Consider the following 12,824-nt stretch of genomic DNA (forward strand, 5'->3'; position numbering starts at 1 on the left):
GGAGTGTGGGGAGCTGCAAATGCAGAATCTCACCACCCCAGGCCTCCTGGATAGAAAGAGGAAGTCAGAGAGCCTCAGCCCCAGACCTGTTATGCCACAAGAGCTCAAAACCTTCCTTCCCAATCAGAAAACACACTTGCCATCATTATGCAAAATTCATGTATGAAGATGTGAATTGGTGTCAACATACCTTATATACAAGCAGAGATTTGATAAATTGTGGTATAAAGGTATATTAAGAATTGTAATGCAAAAAAATTATTAATGTAATGCACTCCTCTATTGTGATGTATGTTAAGAAATAAAAAAATAAAACACACCTGCCTTTCAAGGCCCCTGGCTTTGGCCCTGTGGACAGACACCTCCCCTAGGATACTGAGGTCCCCTTCTCAGAGTCTTCTCTCACCTTCTTTACTGGAATCAGAGTCCTCCCCAGCTCTGACACCCTCAAATGGCCCCATTGATGCTGTGGGCATCAGAGAGAGGGCCAGGGCTAGAATATAGTGGACCAGGCTCTCTCTTTAGGGGCCTGGTGACCTTACACAAGCCATGACACCTCTGACCTTCCAAGTCCCCCACCTCCACCTCTGTTCTGATGCTCTACACATCTAAAGTCTGCTATTTATACAAATTATGAGACATTTCTTCCACCCTCTGCTTATTCTTTGGGGAGTCCTCTGATCTGGCAACACCTAACTACCTAGCCCTGTTACAAGTGACCCCTAACACAAGTCTTTCACCCAGAGTTGCCCTCTGAAGTGTGTGTGTCCAGTGCACTGGGCTTGGAGTCAAAGCCTGGGTTTCTCCTCCCTGGGGTGACCTCTTCCTCCAATGAGGTCTTACCTGATTGCAAGTCCTCATTGCTGCCCCCCTCATCGATCCAACAGCACTAGCAGTCTGTGACTCAAAATTTGGCAGTCATGTGCACTGTGTAGGTTGTTCAGATGTCCCCAAACAGTGAAAAGTATGTGCCTGACTCTCCTGCAAAGCCTAATATCCATCCCCCAAGCATTTCTTCCACTGAGAGACTTTAAGGAAAAGACACTGTACCCCAGGGGTATAGGAGCAAGCAACACAGATATGGCCCCTGCCACCCATCATGTGGTCAGGAGCCCAGGTGCTGAAGAAACACCCTGCATTGCCTGATGGCCACCAGGGAAGGCTTCCTGGGGATAGCATTTCACCTGGGACCAGAACTAGCCTATGGAAGAGGATGGAGCTAACCCAGCAAGGAAAGAGGGAGAGACAGGTTAAGACAGGCCTCCCAGTGCAAAGCTCCCAAAGTGGAGGCTGTGTGTGTGCTCCTTCTCCAGACACCTGGAGTGACCGGGGTTTGCAAGGGGCTGGAGCAATCACCAGGGCACAGGGAGGCAGCATCTTACCTTCTGTGTCCCTCTGTCCACAGCTACAGGACTCTGGCCACCGAGCACGAGGCACTGATGCAGAAGTACCTGCATCTGCTGCAGATCGTCGAGACAGAAAAGACGGTGGCCAAGCAGCTTCGCCAGCAGATCGAGGACGGTGAGATCGAGATAGAGCGGCTGAAAGCAGAGGTGACTGCGGGCTTGGGGATCTGAGGGGGCTGGCCGGGGCCCAGGCTCCTGCAGGAAGGGGGCGAATGATGGGAGCAGGACTGGCTGCAGCCACTGAATGTGAAAGATGGCCATGCTGCCCAGTGGGAAGGTCCTGCAGTCAGCCTGGGTTCATGTTCCACCCCTGCCACTTACCAAGTGCCATCTGGAGCAAGTCCTCCTACTTCTCAGTTTCCTCGTCTGTAAAACAGGGCCTTTCATATTTACCTGACAAGGGGATGAGGACTGAGTGAGCTCAGGTATGGGCAAGTTCCTAGACTGTGCTGGGACCACAGTGGCTAAGCATTCCGAACCATCAGCCCAGGACTATGGAGAGCATAGGGTCCTTAGTAGGTCATTAGTATGCACTAGGAGCTCAGCCCCAAGGTGGCCCCTTCTCATGCCTGCCATGAGACTCACCAGGCAGCAGTGGCCCTGCTGTGGCAGATGCACCCCTGGAGTCCAGCTACTGGCTGTGTGGTCAGCGAGGAGGCAGCTTGCCTCTCATCTGGAGCTAGCTGCAAATATAGAATCTCACCACCCCAGGCCTCCTGGATTTAACCAACATCCCAGGGGATCCTTTTTACATTAATTTTTGGGACGCACTGGCTCTTGGTCAGTGACCTCTCTAATGGTCCCCCCATCACTGAATAATCTATTGCCCTCTTACCCCCTCACCTTCCCAGAATGCTTAGAACCATCTGGACACATCACATAAGGACCCACCTCCTCGGTCCTCTGAATTATCCACCTAATGCAGGGTGTCCATTCGATCCCACCCTCACCTATACCCAGGCCCCCTCAGAGGATGAGACACGAGCCTCCCCCTGCTGGCTCCATTATCTGCTTCCGTGGGCTGAGAGTAGCAGAGGTCCTGGGACCCAGGATGGGGCTTGGCAGCCAAGAGCCCATCCAGGGAGGCAAGAGGGCAGTGAGAGGCAGGAACCTGAGCCAAGGCTCTGAGCCTGCAGGGTGTTCCATAGTCCCAACAGGCTCCTCTTACAAGACATAGTTCAAAGAGGAAATTAACAAGAATTCCAAAATATCAGAAGCAGAGATTGAAGCCCCAAGCAGACCTACCAAGTATAGAGCTTTCTGTGCATGAGACCCCATCACATGCCAGTGGAACCAGTTCTTAAATGCTCAAAGACCTAAAGCCACCAATTCTTCCTTGCCCCGCAGGAACAAAGCTAGTAATAAACATAATAATAAACTAGTAATAACATCAACTTGGAACCTTATGTTCAAAAAAAATTTCAGGTTCAACACACCTTCTCTGGCCTGGCAGCAGGTACTGTCAGACCTCCTTTATCTGTCCCCACAGCCATCCTGTTAGGACCAGTCAGTCACCCACGTTTCACAGGGGGAACCAGGCTCAGGCAGCACGACTCACCTGTCCAATCTCACTCAGCAAGGAAGCAACGGACCCAGACCCAGGACCCAGGATCTCCTGCCTGCCTATTTCCCCACTCTACCCAGAACCTCTGGCCCCCCACTGCCACCACCACCACCCAACCCACCCCCTCGTACTCTCAGAACCTAGCTCAGCACCAGCCCCTCTCAACCCACCTGGTTCATTCTGGAATCAGTTCCCCTCTGTAGAGAATCTTTGGAGTCTATCCTAGCCCCACACAGATCCTGAATCCAAACTGACTCCCGTAAGGGATCAGGGAAGGAGTGAGGCCCCAGCACCCAATTACTAGCTTTGTGACTGAGGGAGTCCAGTATCATTTTTGGTTCCCTCTCTCACTGAGTCTCATCCTCTTCCCCAGCCCCTTCTCTATAGTCACTCAGGCAGTAGCCAGCACTCCATAGCTGTCTCCTTGCCTCCTGGCCTTTGCACATGCCGGTGCTTCTGTTTGGAATGCCCTTCTCATCCCCACAGTTCCCACCTGGTGAAATCCTAAGTTCAAGCACCTCCTCCTTGGGGACTCCAGACCCAGAGCATGCTCTCTGCCATCTCTCCCTGGGTTTCCCAAACTCTGCACAAAACACTAGAACTGGCCCCATGTGTATCTGTCACTCCACCCACTGGGAGGGAACTCCTTGAGGGCCGGGCAGTGTCCTTTAACACTTCTATTTTGCCTGGCACATAGTAGGTAAGGGCTTGATGAGTAAGTGGGTTCCTACTCTGTGGTAGGCACCAAGGATATGGAAGTTTCAGCCTCTCAGGTCTGTTGTGGTACGGTGTGACCAGTGCCATAACAGCCACGGTGGAAGAGGGTGAGACTCGTGGGTAGGTGATCTCTTCAGTGACAGAGGGAATGAAAAATGATACTGGACTCCCTTGGTCACAAAGCTAGTAACTGGGTGCTGGGGCCTCACTCCTTCCCTGATCCCTTCCGGGAGTCAGTTTGGACTCAGGAAGTGAGTCGTTTTGGAGCCTGGGAGGGTGTGGGTCAGGCCATGCAGGTCCTGGAAAGGTTTCAGGGGGTTGTAGGCCAGAGAAGGGCTATAGGTGTAAAGGGCCTATCTGGTGTTAGGGAACAGAAAATAGGTCAATCAGGAGAGTGAGTGAGTGAGTGTGTGTGTGTGTGTGTGTGTGTGTATCTTGCCTCAAAGTGGCAGCAGAGGCCCATTTGCTGGGAATTTGGAGCAATACTTCCAACTGAGTGCACTGCACTACCCTGCCAGGCAAAAGAGGTTTTAAAAGATGGCTTTGAAAGAAAGCCCATACTGGTAAAGCTATCCGGCTGTAGTCTCCCTCTCCCCCCACCTCTCTCTTTCTGTACCTCTCTATCTCCTTCCTCCCCTCAGAGACCAGGACACAGACCAAAGGAGCTTCAGTCATCAAGAAATTCACTGTTCAAGCCAGGCGTGGTGGTGCCTGCCTGTTATCCCAGCAGCTCACGAGGCAGAGGCAGGAGGATCACGAGTTCAAAGGCAGTTTAGCGAGGCACTAAGCAACTCAGTGAGACCTTACCTCTAATAAAATACAAAATAAGGCTGAGGATGTGGCTCAGTGGTAGAGTGCCCCTGAGTTCAATCCCCAGTACCCCCCGCCCCAGTGCATGTAAACTTGTAACAACAAATTTCAATATGAGGTATAATTATAATGCACCAATCTTTTAAAAAAAATAAGCAAAACAAGAAAGAAATTCATTGGCCACTCAGTGGGGGAAAAGATCATGGCAAATGACACGTGACAAGTCTCACATTTCACTGGACAAAGCAAGTCACAGGACTAGACCCAATTTCAAGAGATCTCAGAGAAACAATCCTGCCATGTGCATGAAGCAAACTGGAGTATCCACCAAAGACCTAGTGGCTACTCAATGGTGGCTCTTCCTTCAGTCCCCAGCCCTGTGACACAGGCTGCTGTATGGCACAGACTGTGAAATCTTTAGATACAATGGCATTCCTCTGCTAAAACAGAAAGCAACTTTAAAATGAGTGGAAGACATCCTGCCCTCATGCCACCCAGCCTTTTCTGCTAAGGCAATTTCCCACTGACCTTGGTCTCCATACTCGCACATGCCATTTTGTCAGCATTGTTCATATTCTCTTTCTCTACTGAGACCTTCATCTATATCCAGAGATGTGCTTCAGCCAGTTCAGACCAGCTTGCAAGAGCCAATTGGTAAATCTTCAAGAATTTTGCTAGCTGGTTTCTGAGCTTTGATAGCTTGCAGTGGGCAAGGTAAGAGCATTTTCACCATGGGAATTGGCTAATGCTGCCCATCAGAGTTTTTCATCCAAGGACAAACATTTGTCTGCCTCTTTTTTCACGATCAGATATATAAATGCAGGACCCAGAACAAAATGAAAATGTGAGGCGCTGGTGAATCTCAAGACAATAATAGCAAAAGTATAAACTAGACATGGGGCAAATGCACAGGTCACTCATTCATGAAGTCAGCCTGTCTATTCTCACTCCAATCCTGTGGTGCCTTCCCCAGCTACTCCCTCTGTAGGTAGCAGGAGATGGTGCCCACACACCTGTCACTTGATCAAGTAAAATAATCCAGCTTTGTCTCAGACTCTTCTCTTCCATGTGAACCTTATAAACCTTCACTTTTTCCACCAAGCCCAGAAAGAAATCATCTAAAACAAAGGAGACAGGTACCTCTGAGAATCCCTCCTCCCCTGGAATGCCCAGTTTGGCACTGTTTCGTTTTGAATAGCTGTTTTCTCCTATTTATGATGGAAGTAAATTTGGAGCGCTAAGAAAGGCACTAAAGACAGGATAGAAGTTTACAGATAGTCATAATATTTTATCGTCATGTAAGTACTCAGACTCCTAGAAGGTCAATTCTGGAAGGAACTACAGAGATCTTTAAGGTTGGAAATAAAAACAACCTCGGAATCAAACAAAATTTAACATGGAACATCAATATGTATAATAGGTGAAGGAGAAAACCACTCTGGGGAAATAGGGGAGAGGGACCATGACCCCTCCCCAGCCAGCACCTTCCTCAGCAATGCCAACCCTCCAGTGTTTGGGTCCTGCTTCCCATCTCCCGTCCTGCCCACCCTGCTTTCACATCTGCTATCCTGGCACACGACCCTATCACACCCTGTGCCCCTGGATACAGCATTTCCTCTCTCCAAATTCCCTCCCTCCCATAGACTACCTTTTGGAATTAACTGTCCTTCAAAAGCTCTTCTGGAAAGCCCTGGCCACTTCCAGGGAGAGGCCCTCTCACAGCAGTTCTGGCCCTACCTTGTTGGATTATAAATTACCCCTGTGGCTGGGTGTAGTGCTGTACACCTGTAATCCCAGTGACTCAGGAGGCTGAGGCAGGAGGATCGCAGGTTCAAAGCCAGCAACTTAGCAAGGCTCAGAGCAACTTAGAGAGACCCTATCTCAAAATAAAAAATAAAAGGACTGGGGATATAGCTTGATGGCAAAGAACCACTGGGTTAAATCCCCAGTACTCCCCAGAAAAAGAGAAGAAGTTACCTCTATGGATGTCTGACCCCCTTCTTAGAGCTGGGAACACCTCCAAGGAAGAGATCTGACTTATCCACATCCAGCTCTTTGTCACCCCAGGGCGCAGCAACAGCGCCCAACACAGAGAGCATCAGGGTGTGCTGATGAGGTTGACACAGAGTAGAGATGGGATCCTCTTGGGCTTGGAAGGGACCAGGGTCCAGCAAGAAGGAAGGAGGGAGAGCTGAGTTGTGTGGCAGCTGTTTGAAAAGCAGGAAATGCATCAGTCTTTAGTAAAACCTGGGTCACTAACAAAATGAAACAAATCTGGTCATTCCACCATCTAGTACATGCTGACTGAACTCATTGTGGTTTAAAGAATGCACCTCCAGGGAGGGGGACGGGGTGGGGCACAGGCCAATGCACAGTGCCTAATGGTGGGTGACAAGCCAGGCTTTGCCTGATGGGCAAAGAAAGACAGTCTGCAGGGGCCAGCTGGTGGGTGGGCAGGGGCTGGTGGAGACACCAGGCACTGAGCTAAGTGAGAAGCCAGGCAGCCAGAGACCGGCAGAGAGCCAAAGGTCCAGTCCCCCATGACCATCATTGACAAGCATCATCAAGGGCTTGGAAGTCAACCCAACAAACCATGGGAGGGTCCAGAGTAAATCTATTTCCAGAAGGGCCTCCCAGAGTTAGAGAAAGGCTGCCTCCAGGAGTGGCCTGCAGCTGCCACTGCCATCCCCATACCGGCTCCTGACAGGGGTGGGTTATAGCCCAAGACTTTTGCAGGGTCCCCGGGCTTCTCACTTTCTGGAACTTCACCCATCCAGCCTGATCCTTAAATAAAGACCCGAAAGCTGCCAGTGTCACTGGAGCAGGTAACATAGTGTTTGACCTGATTGCATCTATTTTTTTGCCCTGGTCCCCACTGAGTAGATCCCGGCAATTGTCTCCCTCAAGAAAAACCAATTAAAAAAAAGAAGAAGAAGAAGAAAAGCAGCATCCGTTTTAAATACAGACTACCTGCCCATCCCCCACCATGCATGCACACACCTAAAGAGTGTGTGGCGTCCTAAAGAGAAAACAGTTGCTATGTGCAAATCCCAAAACTGGCAAAGAAAGCAGACCAGCCTGGAGGTGAGAACCTCAGGCCCAGGTGAAGGTGTTGACCAGGTGTGCCACCTCTCTGAGCTCTCCCAGAGCTCCTGTGTGTGTGTGTGTGTGTGTGTGTTCCTCAGCCCTTTAGAAGACAGATTCAAGAATCAGTTTTTATTTCAACGTACAAATGTTCTCAAAGGATCAGAAAAAGGGCGAGGTGGGGGAGAGCAGGCGAGGAGAGAGAAAGAACAGAAAGCCCACCTCCACGCTCCACATTTCTCAGTCAGATATTTTCAGCCACTCTCCAAGCCTGGGCTGGGGTAATTTTAGCAACCAGGGAGTGGAGAGCGGGCAACTGTTCCATTTTGCTTTCAAAGTGTGGCATTCGCTGGATTGTGAGAGCCCATTCATTCTGTGGTTTATCGAGTGGCCTTGAGGGGACACAGCCACGTGTTCTGAAGAGGGAGCAGCGCTGCCGCCGGCTTGGCAATGGTTGTTTGTAGAATCCCCCGAGCTGCTATCTTTAGACACGTGGGGCTCAGTTCCTGCCGGGTTTTCCCTTGGTCTGGGGTTTGGTGGCTGCTGTTGCTCAGATTTTTTTTCTAAATTTGTGTTGTTATGTAGCCGGTGACTACATGATGAGTGCCTGGCCCCGTGCTAGGCACCCAGAGTGCATTAATGAATGAAGCAGATCCAGCCCCCTCCCCACACACAGAGCTCACAGCCGAGGTGGAAGAGGACCTAGGCAATTTCAGCATCCTGATAGGAAGGGCCAATGTGCTGTGGGAGCACCTGACACAGGACCTGCAGAACTGAGGTGGCTGGAATGAGCCCCACCCAGACAGCTATCCTAAGGGGTAGTCCCAGCAGCCCCTGGCTCAAGGTGCCCAGCAGAGTACAGATTGTGCACCAAAGAGAACTTTAGTTCTGAGAAGTGCTTCGGGGCCGCCCAGGGAGGGGAAAGCTGAGCCAGCCAGGCCATCCCCAAAGCCACCTGCTATGATCTGATTTATACCCAGGTGTGTTTTTTGCTTGGAAAAATAAAGGGACTGTTCAAATGTCCATGGACAGATGAGAGATAAATAAAATACCATCTGTACTGTACTTATTTATTATTCAACCTCAAAAAAGAAGAAATTCTCACACAGGCTACAGGGCGGTTGAAGCTTGAGGTCATTAACCTAAGTGAAATATGCCACACAAAAAGGACAAATACTACATGATTCCATATATATGAGGTCCCTGCTAGGATCCACACAGAGAAAGGAGGACGGTGGTTGCCAGGGTCTAGGTGAGAGGAGAATAAGGAGCTGCTTTGTAAATGGTACAGAATTTCTGTCTGGAAAGACAAAAGAGTTGTGGAGATGGATGGCAGCGATGGTCACACATTACAAATGTACTGAATGCCACTAAGCTGTGCACTTCATTAAAATGATCAATTTTGTGTTGCACATTCTTTGCCACAAATTAAATTTAGCAATAAATGAACTGATGGTTTTGGAAGTCGGGAGGAGAATCAATGGATTTAGGCCAAAGTCTGCAGCCCTGGGAGCAGATGACCCCAAACCATGGTGGTCTGGTCCCTGGTGCAGCACTCACTGTCTTCCAGATGCTTAGGGCGTGTCAGGTTCCATGACCCGGATGCACAGGGCAGAGGACCCAAGCCACCGTATCACTGCTCTTGGAAAAGAAGAGGCAGGTGCTCAATTGCCACCATGTGCCCGCTGCCCACCTGTCAGTGCCCCTCACCGCTACTAGCTGACCTGTGTTTCTGTTGCAGATCGCATCCCTGCTCAAGGACAATGAGCGCATCCAGTCCACCCAGACTGTCACCCCCAATGATGAAGACAGCGACATCAAGAAAATCAAGAAGGTCTGTAGAGAGCCAGCCTGGAGTTGGCCATGTCCTACATGTCCCCAGGGCACACCACACACCTTCTCACCTCAGCTCCAAAGACAGAACCAACAGCTCCTGACCCACAAATGACAGCTTGTCAAGCCTTTTCTTCCAGTTACCCCTGGGAGGTAGGGTAGTTCAGCTCCATTTTACAGATAAGAAAACTGAGTTTCCACCAGAGGAAGGAGTAGGTGGAGCCATGACCAGAATCAAGGCCTTGAGAGTCCCAACTAAGAGCTTTCCTCCAACTGCAAGGCAGCCTTGCTGAGTCTCCCCAGGTCACCTCTCCATAGTCATTCTCTTGCATGCTCCCTACTATCACCCATACACCACCTCTCTCAACTGCCCTACAGACTCAGCAGGGAGCCTAGCTTTTTATAGGACCCACAGTGGACCCCACTGCTTTGACTCTGTTAGTGCTCACAGGGGTAGACAAATTGGGAGATACCAGGGATCGACCAGTGGCCAGGGTGGTGACAGACTGGCACAGGAAAGGAGCATGGCTGGTGTTTGAGCTCTACAGACTCAGGGTAGGGGAGCCTGACTCACCCTAAGAGAACAAATGAGACCAGAGATGTCTGTTTTTGAGAGTGCAAAAGGACCCAATGCCACCTAGACCAGAAATTGCAATAGACGTCCCACGAGCCAAGTTCAGCTAGTGCTTTAAAAGCTAAATACCTCACACAAAAATCTGAATTTCTGTTTTCTCAAAAATAGCAGTCCAGGTGCAATGGTACACGCCTGTAATTCCAGCAGCTTGGGAGGCTGAGGCAGAAGGATCATGAGTTCAAAGCCATCCTCAGCAACAGAAAGGCTCTAAGCAACTCAGTGAGACCCTATCTCTAAAGAAAATACACTGGGATGTGGCTCAGTGGTCGAGTGCCCCTGAGTTCAATCCCCGGTACCAAAAAAATAGAGAAATAAAAATAGCCAATGTTCATTAGCCACTTTCTATGTGTTACATACTATTTTAGGAGCTTGGTGCAGATTAAGTGGATCCTCATTAAAAGCCTGCTAGATTTTATTATTATCTTCATTTCATTCTTGGAACGTCTGAGACACAGAGAGCGAAGTAACTTGCTCAACTTGACACAGCAAAGTCTTTCCAGAACAACGTTCAAACCCTGGCCACCAGCCCCAGAGCCCACACCCCCGGTCACCAGGACTAGGATATACTGCCTCCTGAAAATACAGGAGGTCTAGCAGTCCTAGACTGCCTCTCCTATATGGCGACAGGTAGGAAGAGCTGCCCCAACACATCCCTGCCAGCTGGGCACATGCGTCTATCTGCAGGACCTGCCAGGCACGAAGGCACTGGGACTTGCTGCCCAGGTCTGGGAACATCCCCCCACCCCAGGCAAGGACAGCTAGCTGGCCTTCTCTGCTGTGGCCCCTGGAATGTCTCAGACCACCCCTTCCCTTTGAGCAGCCTTTCTGATCGGGGCATTTGTTAAGCACCAGCTGTGTTCACCCTCTGGAGCCTCCAGCCCCTAGCCCCTCCCTCTGCCCCTCAGTCCTTCCCATCTTCAGAGGTAGCTGCTGGCTGAGTCAGGCTGGTCTCCACAGCACACAGCCCTAGTCGGCAGTTCTGCACCCGCCCAACTGGCCTGTAATTCATGGCCAGTGTCCTTTCAGAAGAGAATGCCTAGTGCCCTTGCTCCAGCTGCCCTGTGTCCCTCCCTCTGTGGATCATGAACTTCCATGAATTTCCACAGAAATGGCAGGGAGCTAGGTGCCCCCTGGGTTGGAACCCTGTATACCTTAAACAACTGTTTGCATGGGTGTGGGTGTGTGTAAATGAGTCAAGTTTTTTAAGCTCCTGCCAACACGAGGCCACTCCACACAGCTTGACTTCAAAGCCACTGAGTCCAGTGTCTGTGCTCATCTCCCTCCTGAGTTAGAAGAACCTCCAGGCAGGTGCCAGGGCTTAAAAGCCACTGCTGAGGCCCAAGCACCAGAGTAACTAATTTGCCATATTCTGTTCCATTGATAATCAGCTTGTCTCCAGACATGCTCCAATTGAAACCTCCAGACTTTCAGGTAAGGTCCAGGCACAGCCTGGCAACCTTCTGTCCTCAAGCCACCTCCCATATGGAGACTCCGGGCCACATTTTTCCTCCTTCATCAGTTTCTCTAAAGCAACCCAAGAATCTTGTTAAAATGCAAAGGTTTGAGGCAGGACCCAAGAATCTGCATTTGTGACCAAATCTCCAGAGATGCTGGCCCAGTCTATGGTCCACATTAGTCCAGCCATCATCTCTTCAGCTCCACTTTACAGATAGGAAAATTGGCTCCTGGGGACTGTTCACCATGCTCAGCGTCATGCAGGAAGCAAAGGCAGGCCTGGCCCATGTCTGAGCCCTTGTCCCCCTACCCCCAGCAAAGGGGATGACAATGACCTTGGTCATTGCCCTTGAAGTGCTCAGGACCTGGAAGGACAAGAATGATCAACATTGTCTAGCAGGAGCCCCTCCCCACTGGTCTCCACACCCAGGTGCAGAGCTTCCTGCGGGGCTGGCTGTGCCGGCGGAAGTGGAAGACCATCATCCAGGACTACATCCGGTCGCCCCATGCCGACAGCATGCGCAAGAGGAACCAGGTGGTGTTCAGCATGCTGGAGGCCGAGGCTGAGTACGTGCAGCAGCTGCACATCCTCGTGAACAACTTCCTGCGTCCTCTGCGCATGGCCGCGAGCTCTAAGAAGCCCCCCATCACCCATGACGACGTCAGCAGCATCTTCCTGAACAGGTGAGCACCCCCAGGGTGGGCCAAAAAGAGAAAAAGGAGACCAACAAGCATTGGTCCCAGGTGCTAAGCCAAACTTGACACAAGCCCTCACCAAAAGCCCTCCAGTTCCCACCAAAGGCAGATGAGGAAACCGAGGCCCAGAGAGGAAGGAAGTGGCCCAAGGTCTTGTGGCTGGAAGAAAATAGCCCCAACAATTTGGGGGCCTGGGACAGGAGTTCAAATGGAGAAGGACCTTGTATAGTATATGTCTAAACTAGTGGCTATCAACTGGGGCAGTTTGCTCCCCAGGAGACACTCAGAAGAGTTTTTTTTTTTTTAATATCTTTATTTTATTTATTTATTTTTATGTGATGCTGAGGATCAAACCCAGCATCTTGCACATGCTAGGCAAGTGCTCTACCGATAAGCCACAACCCCAGCCCAGGAGAGGTATTTTTAATTGTCACAAATTGGGGAAGTTTTCTACTGGCATCTAATGAGTAATGGCCAAAGAGTGCTCCTAAACATCCTATTAATGCACAAGATGGGACCCCACAATTAAGAATCACTCCACCCAAAATTGTGCCATAGTTAAGAAGCCTTGGATTCAATGTTCAAGAATTATTGGCTTACTCCAGTTTGTGTTCCTATAAAAAAT

The 12,824-nt window shown here is 50.3% G+C and overlaps 1 protein-coding gene across 2 annotated transcripts in view; it reads left to right on the forward strand.

Annotated features, from left to right (window-relative positions):
• The window catches only part of Rasgrf1 (Ras protein specific guanine nucleotide releasing factor 1), a 107,676-nt gene that overhangs the window by 26,864 nt on the left and 67,988 nt on the right, over nt 1–12,824 (forward strand). For both annotated transcript variants that reach the window (XM_048792930.1, XM_015480209.2), the window contains exons 3-5: nt 1,406–1,553; nt 9,323–9,415; nt 11,934–12,187. In XM_048792930.1, the coding sequence (XP_048648887.1) occupies nt 1,406–1,553; nt 9,323–9,415; nt 11,934–12,187 (495 nt within the window). The remainder of the gene's footprint in view (nt 1–1,405; nt 1,554–9,322; nt 9,416–11,933; nt 12,188–12,824) is intronic.

The sequence above is a fragment of the Marmota marmota genome, unplaced genomic scaffold (genome assembly GCF_001458135.2).
Source record: "Marmota marmota marmota unplaced genomic scaffold, marMar, whole genome shotgun sequence".
NCBI lineage: Eukaryota > Metazoa > Chordata > Mammalia > Rodentia > Sciuridae > Marmota > Marmota marmota.